The sequence below is a fragment of the Cucurbita pepo genome, chromosome 20 (assembly GCF_057944985.1).
Source record: "Cucurbita pepo subsp. pepo isolate OVF chromosome 20, ASM5794498v1, whole genome shotgun sequence".
NCBI classification, from domain to species: Eukaryota; Viridiplantae; Streptophyta; class Magnoliopsida; order Cucurbitales; family Cucurbitaceae; genus Cucurbita; species Cucurbita pepo.
The window spans coordinates 4,764,804-4,779,209 of NC_141817.1; the positions used below are offsets into that span (position 1 = coordinate 4,764,804).

Below are 14,406 nucleotides of genomic sequence, written 5' to 3' on the forward strand. Positions count from 1 at the left end.
CTACCACCTAGGCACGTGAATGTTGCCATCGAATGGGTGAGCAGGAGATGGCCCATGTCGACACTGACACGAGGCAGGTGGAGATATAGGCTAATAAGGAGAGTGTCAAGATAGAAGTGATGTTCAGAGGAGCAAGGACAAGGTTGTCCCATTTGACCATCCAACCGACTTTGAGGCAACAAATCATAGGAAGAGGATCCTGGGCGAAGTTTATGATTCGCTCACACATGAGAGTTTTCATTGACCTCATATGATAGTCTTCTCTGGAACGTCAGGTTATGATTTTCAGTCGACGATGAACTGAAAGGGGTGTTGTTACCAGAGCCTCACAACTTGGTGTACACGATGCATCCAAGTAGTACCAAGATGTATCAGTATCTGAAGACCTACTACTGGTTGTACGGTACGATGAGGGACGTAGCAGAATACATGAATAAGTGTTTGTTTAGTGAACAAGTTAAAGCACAATACATAAACCCTCAAAATTAATGTAACATATGAGCAAAAAGTGTTTGTTCAGTCAACGAGTTAAAGCACCAAAGTTTGGTGAAATTATAGAAAAGTTTATAAAAGGCATTTGGTACTCAATGAAGATTTAGCACAACCTTTCACCTTCATAGTGATGGAGAGACATAAAGGATTGAATTAGCTACAAAAATAATTTTCACTCATGCAAATCAAAGGACAAGTCCTTACAAGATAGTCATAGACTATGAGCCTCTAGTCGTACAAAAAGACTTGAGCAATGAAGAGCACAGTGATAATAAGGATTATGGTGTTCCAAATGTTCTAACTAAATCTATTAGATCCAAGGCTAAAAAGATTTAAGCATTCATTCTTCATCTACAAAATTGGATAGACTTGGTTCAACCTCCATTTCAATTGTTACAAGTTAACCTGATGAGAACTACCATTTGGATAGGCTCGGTTCAACCTCCATTTCAATTATTACAAGCTAACCCATTTAGAGCTTGATAAGTGAACATTTGCATCGGAACTACCATTTAGAGCTTCATAAGTGAACATTTGCTCGGAAACTACCATTAGAGCTTGAATTAGAGCTTGATAAGTGAACATTTGAACGGTTGAAGTGAAGAATGGAATCGCTATATATAGCACTTTGAAAAATTATTTGAAAACTTTATTTATTATTTAATTCTATTGATTGAAAAATTATTTGAAAACTTTATTTATTATTTAATTCTATAATTCATGTAGTGGGTAAGTGGTGGTACATTGCGAGCCATTCAAAATTCGATCGACTCAATTTAGAACAAAATTTCAAATCTTACTTCTAGATCTTTGATAAATGTAATCTAGTTCTAACATTTTTTGTTGGTTTATTTGAATTTTATATCCGAATCATGAAGAAACAGCTGTCGAAATGGATTTGTTGGACCCACGGTTATCAATGTGAGTTTTTTTCATAGTTTTGTAAGTTACCCCATATGACTTTGCTCAATTCTATGGGTGGAAGGTCCGTGAGGGCATATGTTTGGTAGTGTTGGGTCGATTTGAGCTAAGGAACACGAAAATAGGAGAACTAGACTCGAATTGGAAGCAAATTTTTGTGGGTTTGCTTAAGACTTCTTCTAATGATTCATCACTCATATGATAAATGAAATTGGGTGATTCTTATTACTACAGGTTCGTGGAAAGAAGCTCGGAGTTCTAAACATTGTCTAGCATTGTTTTGAGACGTGAAGTCATTATCATTTTATATTTGTCTAATGGCGATGTTAAGCCCTGCAACGAGCACAACCCTCGTGCTTAGTTGTCAAGCGTTGACTGCCAGTGATAAGCCGAAGGAAGGTGAGGATGACGTCAAGTCATCATGCCCCTTATGCCCTGGGATCGCTAGTAATCGTCGGTCAGCTAATCGACGTACTTAACCCGTTCAACTATATACACACTACAAATTTCAAATAAACGACTAGGTTAAAGGAAGGGCAAATTTTATATATTGAAAAGAAGGAAATTACATTATAAAAATGATATGAGAAATAAAATTTTATATATTAAAAATGGCCCTTTATTTTATCTGCAAGACTTTTAAAAAGGGTTTTCTTTGGACGTGGGACAGTGGACATAGGATCAGCTCCCGACCCATCATTGCCTGCAGCGTCGACGATGAAGAATTCCAATGCGGCGGTCATGACGATGCACAAAAGAAACACTGCAAGGATCTTCTTATTCATTTTTTTTTTTTTTAATTTATTTATTTGAGATTTACAGTGTTTCTTTTATTTTGCAATTGGATGATTGTTTAGGGAGAAGATAATGGCGATTTATAAAGCTATTATTTGTTAAATTTAGATAATTTATTCCTAAAAATGGGGATATTTAGAGGAAGAAAAAGCCTTTTTCATGGATCCTTTACTTTCTTTAATTTAATAATAATTATTCAAAATGGTAAATTTGGGTTCCTTAAACTAATTTCCCAAAAGAGAGGGAAATTCAATTCCTCCTTTTAGATTTTTTATCATTATAAAATAATATAAAGAAAATATGTTATATATTTTTTATTTATTAACAGGATCTACCGAATTTGATTATTTTATTTGTAATTTAATTATTATCTAGTATGAAAATCTAAGGTTGTTAATGTAATCTTGAAGATGTGGTTGACATACCCGAAGATAAGTGTTCAAGTAATAATCTATTATTTTATTTGTAATTTAATTGTTATGTGGTATGAAAATCTTAGGTTGTTAATGTAATCTTGAAGATGTGGTTGACATACAAGAAGATAAGTGTTCAAGTAATAATCTAGAGAGTCTATAGTATATGGATAAGGACTATATGGATAAGGTTGGGTGCCTTATCTTGGTAACACTATTGATACAACCCACTTTGTAATCGTTCATGTTGAGTCATAGTGTAACGCTAAAAAAGAAAAACAAAGGCAGAGGGGCAAAAGAGGCATTTTGCTACTCAGCCCATCATAGGGATCTTGAGGATTCTCCAGTACCCGGTGAGAAGTGTGAGAAAGAAAGTTGAGAGAAAACTTGAGAGGGAAAAGTGAATCGCTAGAGTTCTCGTTAGAGAATCACCAACGAAATTCATCCTCTACCAAGACTTACATTCTGGAGCTTCTTCTTGGAGAGAAGAAAGACTCATGTTATTAAGGTTCCTTCTTCTGTCAAGATCCGAGAGAAATCGCCAGAGTTCTCGTCAGAGAATCACCAACAAAATTCATCCTCTACCGAAACATACACTCTGGAGCTTCTTCTTGGAGAGAAGAAAGACTCGTGTTATTAAGGTTCCTTCTTCCGTCAAGATCCGAGAGAAATCCGCAAGGTAAGATCTCGAACTTTACTCTCCAGATCTGAGATCTTGGTTTGGGAATAGAGTGTTAAAGTTTACTATCTTCATCTAGTAAAGATCCGCCACTAATTTTGTGAGGAAATCGAACGAAACATCGAGATCTGAGAATCTTTCCAAGAACGGTAAGGATGTTATTGGACCTCTTTCTGACGCTCATAACTCGTCGTATGATTAAGTAAAAATCAAGAAAAAAATACTGGCACGTAGGTTGTAGTAAGATCTAAAACTTTTTTGAAGAAGTCATTACGGTTTGGATTAAGAATCGAGAGATAGAAAAATGAGAAGAACATCGGAAAACTAATCGGAAACCTCGTTTTTCTGCTAGGAGGAGAGAGAAGACGATGGAGCGCCACGTGTCAACCGGCAAGAGGCCCACGTGCACCAACAACCATCGGACACGCGTCGAACGCCGCCTGGGGAGACGCAGCTCCAACCTTCCAGCGACACGCGGCCAGGCAACCTGATCAACGTTCCTCGGCTGATCTGGTACTCGCACGACGAAACGAACCCCAGCGACCCGCGGTCCACCTGATCCGAACCAACGACTCGCAGCTGCAGAAAATCATGGGCACGTAACACTTGCGCGTGGAACCTGCGAGTGACTTTGTCCTGGCACGTGCCTGACGCGTGGAAGCGCGTGTAAGCCCGTTTTCGTCCTGTTGGACTCTTGTTTTCCCTATTTTCCTCCTGAATCCAATCCTAACTCTATTTTATATGGAATAGGATCTAATTGAGGAAAAATCACTACTTTTCGATACGCTAATTGTGTGGAAATGCTGAGTAAGGGCATGCATCATCCAGGTAAGTCACCATACGGAACTTTAGGAAGAAATACTTGTAGAAGTCGCTTGGAATTCATGCATGCTAGTTTAATTACTTTAGGTAGTAGCTTTCCTTGTTTGATTGTAGGTAACTTATTTGTTAAGATTATGGATGTATTATGTGAAGTATTATGAGAATCATCTGAGTGTTGCAATTATGTTTTAAGCTTTCTCTTTTATATATATATATATATATGTTTAATTTATGTTGAGAGGAGGATGGGAACTTGTGAATTCTGTGCTCCGGGAGTTGATGGATGTTATTGCCCCGTTGAGCATGTATGTTTACTTTACATGAATTTTGTATAATGATGATGGATGATAGTTGTGTATACTCATTTGAATTTTCATGACCCATAGGTTTGATAAAATCTAGGGATATGTGGTTAAAGTGACAAGTCACTAAGTGTATAGACCTAACCTTTCCCTAGGAGCCTAAGAAACTACCACGACATACGAACCTCCTCTATAGTACCCTTAGACAACTTGTGTGTGGATGATGTTATAGCTTCGTGGGGGACCAGCGGGTTCCTAAACAGGACGACTGCTCAATAGCCGTTTTAGCATGGGGAACGGGATACGCACGTCATAACTGACCATTTAGCTGGATGGGATAGGGTTGGTAGCCCTCCCAAATACAGGGGGATTACCTTGGGACTAAGGGGTTGTAGCTCACTTCATAGGTAAGACACCAGGTAATCTCATAGCCATGCCGAGGTAGCCACTCGTAGGGCACCAGTCCAACACAGGTTAGCATAAAAGGAATTCTAGGGGTATAAATGAAAGGACTAAGAACCAAAGAAGCCCTAAGGGACAAATCCCAAGGGGCAAGCCCTAATGAGTTAAGACCAGAATCAGATGTTCTAGAGCCAAAGGAAAGTCCGTGGTTTGTTAAGTTTAGGATGCGATGAGAGCCTACAAGTAGGTGGCTTACTGAGTATAATTTTATACTCATTCTTACTATATCTTTCTTTTTCAGGTACGTGGGGCATTAGGTCAAGAGAGGGCGCGTTGAACGTTGTGGATTGTCGCAGAGGAAGCGTGTCCCAAGACGTCAGTCCGGTCTTACTGATTAGTACACTTTGTCGTTCATGTTTTCTTTCCTTGTCTATACCTAGTCACATATGACCCCTTTGTATTGAAACGCTTTCCTTACGAAATAAATTATTGATTTTTGAAATAATGTTTTCCTTTGAATTTCTTGCATACACAGTACACGTCATAGTCATTATTAGTTACGATTTGAGGTTAAACTTTTTTTTTTGGGTCGTGACAAATAGCAAGGAAGAACTTGTGGAATATGAATAACGTTTGCATTGTTGGAATACTTGAAGAAGTCTTGAAAGGTAGAGTTCTTATTTTCGTATTTATTGCTTTTGTTTTAGTTCATAATAAAAATCAAAATGGTTCTCAATGCTTCCGCTACATGGATGAAGAGTTCATTCCCTTCACCCAATCAATCCAAGATTTCGAGTTTGTCCAAAAGACTTTTTCAACCGACTTAACTCATACAAAATTGGTTAATACAAAATCCTCAATATTTCACATTTCAGGAATCCGTATAATAGACGTAAATGTTTAGTTTGGATTGGGTTGAAGGATTTTTTTGACCCGACCCAAAAGTTTAGGTTGGTTGGACTATTCTTTGTGAGCTTACATGAATGATGAGAGAGGTCGTACAAGTTCTTGTGGGATTGTGTGTTTAGAGCTTAGGAGTTGAACCACTTTGTAGGCGCATGCTTGAGAATTTGTGGGGCTTTTGGTGGGCACCCAGTTCTACAAAATGGCTTTTGCCTTGAACTGCAACCACTGCCGAGAATTATGGGGAATTAGATACTTTACTACTTCCGACTTTTATACTTTAGCTCTGATTTGTATGTAGAATAATGGAGTCGAACATAAATAAACGGAAACCACGTTCAAATGAAAGTGATCCTCAAGATTGTGATAACTATGATAGACTTAAAAGAATTGAAATTTAATATATATACGAAAGAGGTGTACCCACCACTAGGGTTCAGGGCGAGATAAGTTTGCTTGGCTTGAAGCGTACAATTTTAATAACCAAATTTCTGAATGTAGAATAAAAAGAATTTGGAATAAATAAATATTAATATACACGAGAGAATTAAGAAAATTCTATTGTCGCCGGCCATGTGGTATCAAGTTTTTTATTCCAGGAGGTGACTGAAAAGTATGAAAGTTTTCAAAATGCCGCATGAGATCCCACATCGGTTGGGGAGGAGAGAGGAACATTCTTTATAAGGGTGTGGAAATCTCTTCTTATCAGACACGTTTTAAAAACCTTGAAGGGAAACCCGAAAAAGAAAGTCCAGGGATGACAAGATCTGCTATTGGTGGGCTTGGGTCGTTACATGCGAGTTCTGGCTCCAAAAGGTAATTTCCTTGATCCCCATGGTATCGAAAGAAGGAAGAGTAGTGGACCTGACTAAGGTTAATGCAGTAATGGAATAGTCTCGTCCGACTATAGTGGTCAAGGTACGTAGCTTTATGAGACTAGTAGGCTACTACTATTGGTTCATATAGGATTTCTCTAGGATTATAGTCGTCTTTGACCCAATTGACATAGAAGGGACAATCAATTTATATGAGACTAAGCATGGAGACTTGTAACGACGTCAATGCTTACTATACCGGATGGGACTGGGAACTTCATTATGCCTAGTGGTGCATCGAGGAAGGGACTAGAATGCGTATCAATGTAGAATGAGATGGTGGTCATCATTGATAGGCTGACAAAGTCAAGACACTTCATTTTAAGAAAGACTACCTATTTGATAGATAAGTGGGCACGATTGTACCTAGAGGAGATAATCAAGTTACACGGTGAGACCGTGTTTATAATATCAGACTAAGATACTCATTTCACGTTGAAATTATAGAAAAGTTTATAAAAGACATTGGGTACTCAATGAAGATTTAGCACAAACTTTCACCTGCAAAGTGATGGAGTGAAGATTTAGCACAAACTTTCACCTGCAAAGTGATGGAGAGACCATAAAGTTGAATAATGGATATGCACAAAAGCCATATTGAATTGGCTACAAAAATAATTTTCACCTATGCAATTCAAAGGACAAGCCCTTACAAGATATGCCCGTCATAGACTATGAGTCTCTAGTCCTTCAAAAAGACTTGAGCATTGAAGAGCAAAGTGACAAGGATCATGGTGTTCCAAATGTTCCAACTAAATCTATTACGAGATCCAAGGCCAAAAGATTCAACAAGCCTTCATTCTTCATTTACAAAATTGGATAGACTCGATTCAACCTCATTTCATTTGTCACAAGCTAACCCAATTGAGAAACTACCATTTAGAGCTCTATAAGTCAACATTTGTATGGTTGAAATGGAGGATGGGATAGCACTTGATTGATAAGTTTTTTTGAAAACTTTATTTATTATTTAATTGTATAAGTTCTTGTGGGTAAAGTGGGTAAAGGGGTGAGAAGTTACCACCCAAAATTGCCATCACTTCTTTTTTACTACATTTGAAGAGTGGGAGTTATTACGTGCAGAGACTATAAATACCCACAAATTTAGTAGGTTAAAAAGTATTTTTTATTAATGGAATTGAGTTCTCTCGGACTTTCATCCTTGGAAATAGAGATCATTTTTGTCATTTATAAATTTCAACCAATTATGTGGTAGATTGCGAAACCATTCAATCAAGCCTTGATCAAGTTCGATTGTGGAGTGACTCTATTTAGAACAAGATTTCAAATCTTACTTCTAGATCTTTGATCTTAAAATGTAATCTAGTTCTAGCATTTTTGGTTGGTTTATCCGAATTTTGTATTCGAATCGTGAAGAAAAAGCTGCCGAAATGGATTTGCTAGACCCACAGTTATCGGTGTGAGTTTTTTCATGGATTTGTAAGTTACCCCCATATGACTTTGCTCGATTCTATGGGGGGAAGGTTCGTGAGGGCCTATGTTTGGTAGTGATTGGGTCGATTTGAGCTAAGGAACACGAAAATAGGAGATCTAGACTCGAATTGAAAGCAAATTTTTGTGGGTTTGCTTAAGAATTCTTCTAATGATACATCACTCATATGATAATGAAATTGGGTGATTCTTATTGCTACAGGTTCATGGAAAGAAGCTTGGAGTTCTAAGAGGGCCTGAACAGATCAAAAAAGTGTCAAAAGTAGAACCTCGAGAATTTAAATTAAGACGAGCTTATAGTATGTATGAAAATATGTTATTAAATTTTAGAACTGAAATAAGGTGATTTGATTGAAAATAAGCGGTTGAAATGTTATGATTCTTGATTTTTATGATAATGATGGAATGAACTCATAATTATACAAAATTGAAAGTATGACTAGATAACCACGTTTAGATCACTATACTATGTCCCTTATGATGTTTCGCACCATGACCCTAAGTCAAGCTTAAGTGAACAAGGGAAACCTAGGAAATAGCCTAGAAAAGCTAACTTAGGAACAAACTCGTAAGTATGAATAAGACACCGAATGAACTGTTGGGTTTTATGTCCTAAAACTCATAGTTTGTAAAGAAAAACATATTCTGTTTTCAATAAAGTTATTATTGATGTTTATTGAGTAAAGATTGTTATTGAATAAAGTGAATGTTACGATCATTAATCTAAATCCAATAAACTAAGAATACTCTGACTATAGTATGATTACTTGAACTATAGGTAGACACATAAGAATGGATCAAGTACAAGTATATAGTCAAAATGATTTATAGTACAGGGATAAGGCTAAGTACCTTATTATGAGGACACTATGGATGCGACCTACTTTGGTATATGATATAAACAATGTGATCACTAAATTATACATGTGGAGACATGTGAGTGAGGGCGTCCTATGCAATGAGTATTGCATAAGATCGGACCATGAAGAAAACCACTCTGGCTTTATAATGTCGTTTACTGTTGAGACTGATTTTTTCATTCGATGACCTAGGTAACTCGATCTTAATCATGAGCTAACTATGAACTCCTGTGTATTCGGAATTATCCTTAGATTTGCATGGGTGAGAGTGGCCCGAGTTCGCCGACTCAATAAGCCTCTCATTTCAAGGGTAAGACTGGGTGAATAGTTGGGGACATAGGATGTAAGATAGAATTCACTCCTACGCACTTGTAGGGATAGTAAAGAGGTTGTTCCCTTAAGTAGTAACTCCAAGTCTTGAACAAGGGGCCCCACCCTCTCATTGGCCCGAGAGGGATTCGGTTTGGTGGTTGGACCACAAACCAATTTTTCATTAGAGGATCAGTGGGACTAAAGAACAAGAAGTAACTTAAAGGGTAAAAACGATAAATTGACCCAGCTCTAGTTACGAACAACCTGTGAAGGATCGACTTATTAATCATAGTATATCAAATGGACAGAAATATATATATATAGCAAAGGGAGTGCAACTACTAGGCTAACAAGATTAATGAGTTTAGCCGGTTAATCTCGGATAGTTGGAGCCCATGATCTATAGGTCCATTAGGTCCCTCTTCTAGCTCATATCGGACTAAACCTTAGAACAATGTGACGAGTGAGTTCAAAGTATTTGAATTCATATTAGAGAATACACGCTAAATCTATACGATATATTTAACCGCATTTTATTTTAATTATGAATTAAACAAAAAGAGAGAATTAGAGATATTTAAATAAGATTTAAATATTTTAATTATGAATAGGGATTCATTGAGATTGACATTTTATTTAATGTTAAATATTAATTAAATTGTTTAATTACTCCTCTAATATTATTTTGATTTGAAATTAATTATTTAAATTAATTGTTGAATTAAAATAAAGAAAATCAAAAGGTTGACTTCACGTCAGGAAAAAATCATGTTTGAGTTAGTGGAATATTGAGTGTCAATATGTGGTTTAACCCATGTTTGCCACATAATCCCACAAATTTGAGTGAAATTTTGAGCGTCAAAATTTGGTAATCTCATATTTGCATGAACATCATGCAAATATGACTCTATACATAGAGTGATCAAGGTACATTAATTTTTTGCTTGAAAAACATTGAGAAAGTCTCTCAAAGCTCTCTATTTACATATACTAAATTCCTATCAAGTCTAGTCACTCATCGGATTCCACAATCCCGTTCTAAGACCGGAGAATAGTAGAGAAGACACTAGTGGTCGTTCGAAACCGATTCGTAAGGAAAAAGAAATTTGAACTACAAAAGGTTAGTATTCAAGTTTTCATGCTTTTGAAAATGCTAGCTAATTTACTATAATTAATGTACTTAGAGTGCCTAATATCCAAATTGTTTCCACACATACGTGTTATAGTAACACTGAACAATGAATGATTTAATGAGAATAAACTTAAGGATAAGTACCGAACTAAAAGAAAACTACGTACCGAGTATTTTTTATAATCCATGCTACTTTAATTCTTTTTCAGATGATGCCTAGATGGAGCAGTTGAGGCGAGAATGCACACAAGCTACGAGACTATATGGGTCAGACTAAGTAAGTGTCTTGGTCTCACTGATCTTTACGCTTTTTATAAATCCATTATTTTGCACAATGTCATTTTGTGTTAGTATTTTGTAGGATATGTCATGTCGTATTTTGAATGTTCTGGTGTACTTGTCTAATTTAAACTAAATGGCCCGTTTGAATTGATAGTTATTAAATGTATGTATGTTTTAAAAAACATTTAAATTTCAAAATTTCACGTCAACCAGCGACGGTCCGTGCTTGAGTCTCTTGAAGCGAACTTTACTAGAATTTTATTTTATGCTTTGCTCTCTCCATTGCCATACACTAAAAGATATTATAGCACAACTTGTAGTTAACATGATGCCATATATAAACCCTACCCAAATCACTTCAAACTAACTCTCTACAACATAATGACTATCAGTTTCATCGTCCCGGGACTCGACGATCTAGCTAAAACACTGGACATCCTTTAACGACGATCCCGGGAGCGGTTGGACACTTAGCCAAAGGACAGTGATCGGGTTGTGATCCCCACCACCTCAAGCTATGGCCTCCATTCTGCAGCACAATGAAAAGCAGCACGCCCATGAACGCAGTCCCTGCGTCGAGTGCGGCCGAGAGGACGTAGTTGTACTTCTGCCACCATCGCTTATGGTATCGAAAGACGAAGTAGTTGAAAATGGTACCAGTGATGAGCCAGCTAGCTATGTTTGTAGGAGTTGCTGGTGGCATCCCTGCAAAGCCATAGGATATAACTGGTATGTTTATCAATGCAATCCATTTCTTTTCGGGGAAAGCTTTACTCAATGCCCAAATGGGAACTGGAAGAACAGCTCCAATCAAGAACAGCCACACCAAGTTTCGATACAACCCGCCCGGTCCAAACAATCGCCTCGGTCCTATTAGTCCCCAGATAACAGATGCATCAAACGTCACTCGGTATTTCGGACACGTCCATGGACTATCAGGTTGGAGAGCCTCAGTATCACAGATGTTCTCTATATTGTCTAACATCCACCAAGCAACGGCGAGGTTAATCGTCCCGGCAACGAGTGTCCCGACTAACTGAGAAAACACGAATCAGTCAAGATCATAAACTCTCAAAAGAAACATCGAAGTTTGCTAAAAGATCACCTGGGCCGTGTACATGCATCTTGGTGGGATTTTCATGTAATGGCCAAGTTTAAGATCAGATAAGAAAGAAAGAGCATGAACTGTGCTGATTCTTCCGTAGATCTTGAAAAGTAGATTTGCTATTGGTTTTCCAGGGAGAATATAACCAATGATTAACTGTGCTATGATATCATATCCAGGTTGCTGCATAACATTTCATATGGATTTATAAGTCTTTTGTTTTAGAACGTAAACAAAGACGAGCGAGTGCTACTACTACTAATTCCCGTTCGATTACCTGGTTGGTTGTCGCTTGAATGACCCCGATTGGGAGGGTGACAATCCAAGCCATAGCGAAGGCGAATAGCATGCCCCACCACGGCAGCTGCACGATGTCCTTCCACACAATCGACATCAGAAGAGATATCACAGTGCTACCAAATAATAGGATCAAGAACCACCATTCTGGCACTTGTTTGTAGCTTTGCATCAGCTTGGCATGGATGTCCAATTTTGCATTCTTGATTGCTGTCCTGCTCTGCTTCCATATGTCCCTAGAACATTAAAAGTGCACAATCTTAAACTTGGTTTATAACTATAGTGATATATGTATTCGATCTCTAGTCTCTAAACTTAATTGTGATTAAACACGACTTGATGTGTGAACAAATATGGGTTGATTTGACACGGAGTTACATGGGAACTTTTGAAAGAATTAGAATGACCTAAAACAAGAAACAAGAAGGTATGGCAAGAGAAGAAGAAAAAGTGAGAGAGAAGAGCATACCGGCCATGAAACAATGCGACATGTGTAAGAGTAGCAGTAAACCTGGCAAAGCCAGATCCAATGGAGAGGGCAAACAAGGGGCTAAGATAGAGCTTCCCGTAGTTATTATAAGCAGCAACATTAAGTTCAAATTCGGGAGTTAAAACCTTGGTAGTATCATATTTCTGGCCTGTTCTGGTGAAGAGCTTATTAGAGAAAATGGGGAATTTGCGGGCGTCGAAGGTGTTGAACTTCCAGTAGCAAACAGGGAGGACGATATAAATGAACATAACAAACCCAACACCCACGTTTAGAATTGAGGACCATGGCGACACCAGTGGGCTTCCATGGTAGGCCGAAATCCCAGCCCAATCAAAGCTGAAAGCACCGAGCCCAAGTCCACTTTGGCTCGACCCAATTTGCTGAGCCGTGATGCTGCGAGGCCAAACCCAACAAACCCACGAGAAGAATGATAAGATTTGTAACAAGTAACCTGGAAAAACGTAGTACACGAAGCTTGCTCCCATGAAGATCAACAAGAATTTCATCCTTGTCATCCCTTTTGATCTGTCCTCCGTCTCGTGAAGGGCTCTAAAACAGGGCAAAGAAAACAGAGCATGTCAGAGTTAAATACTGCTAAGCCTCTGAGCTCCAAATCTGGAAAAGGGATTAAGAAAGGGTACCTAAACAGAGAAACCTGTGCCAGATTTGCAGGCCACCACATTTCAACAGGATCTACCAGGTACCTTCTCAGCATTCCAGCCCATCCATATCCCAAAATCTGAAGAACAGCCAAAGAGAAAAAGATTCAAAACAGGGGAATGTGAGAAAAGGGTCCTGATCTTATCAATCTGGATGTTTTAGAAGATGGGTGTTCATTATTTTTGACTTAAATCGATATTCAAAGGACAAAACTTTTGAATTAGCCCCTTTTCATTCATAAAGATGCAAACCTGGGTAGTTAAGACGATGAGAAGGGCTAAGAAGAAATTCAAGCCCTGTTTATAATAAGCTTTCATGACAGTAATGGCGCCGATGGAATAGGCGTCGCCGCCGCCATAGGAGATGCCACAGTTAGCAAAAATGGTGATAATAACATGCTCCTTCATATTGAAAGGGCCAGGATTGAGACTAAACTTGCATCGAAAGAAATGGAAGTCCCTGTTTGGGAGAGTGGAGGCCATGAAGCGGCCAATTGGGAGAGCAGCGATCTGCATAAGAATGGCGGAGATGGCGAGTGGCTGAGAACGGTAAGTGAAGAAAGTGTTGAGGAAAATGAGAAGGCAACAAGAAACGAGACCAAGAACCCATGATCGAAAAGTCATCACAGGAAGAGTCGGGTCGTCAGTTTCGGGCACCACCAGAGCCACCTCCTCCACCGAGCACCGTTCCTCAGAAGGCAGTTCGCCGCCGCCATTGGACATATCAGCGGCGGCGGAGGAATCTGGGTGGGGCGGGGTTTCCAAGGAGATTGAGAAGGCGTTAATGGGGAAAACAGAGAGAAAGGGAATTGAAGGAAGAAGAAGAAGAAGACGACTAGGAAGTCAAAGGGCTGATTCAGAAATGTCAGCGATGTGTTCAATATTTATACTTACTTATTTCTTTTTACATTTTTATTTTAATTGATATGTTCGAACAATAATCTATAAATAATAGATACTATTAAGGTGAGAGTAACAAACACAAAATCGGTTTACTTAATACTTCAGAAAGTGTTAGTATTTCAAGAGTTATCATATTCATATTATAACTGTAATAACTAAAAAGTAAAATTTAAAATACTCCTAAAATAAAATAGATTGTATCTAGTGGTTTAAAAAATATATTCAACACAAAATTAAAATCAATAGGCCAAAAGGAGGGTCAGCACAAAAGTCTCTTACCTCGAACTCCTACGAACTTTTCTTAAAAAAA

The 14,406-nt window shown here is 38.1% G+C and overlaps 1 protein-coding gene across 1 annotated transcript; it reads right to left on the reverse strand.

Annotated features, from left to right (window-relative positions):
- Positions 1-10,873: 10,873 nt before the first annotated feature.
- Positions 10,874-14,037, reverse strand: LOC111784302 (oligopeptide transporter 3-like). Its single transcript, XM_023665041.2, has 6 exons — positions 13,446-14,037; positions 13,176-13,273; positions 12,514-13,083; positions 12,025-12,280; positions 11,748-11,930; positions 10,874-11,678 (listed from the first exon to the last, which is right to left on the reverse strand). The coding sequence occupies exons 1-6, from the start codon at positions 13,914-13,916 to the stop codon at positions 11,064-11,066; spliced, it is 2,193 nt and encodes a 730-aa protein (XP_023520809.2). The 5' UTR covers positions 13,917-14,037; the 3' UTR covers positions 10,874-11,063.
- Between the last annotated feature and the right edge of the window lie 369 nt (positions 14,038-14,406).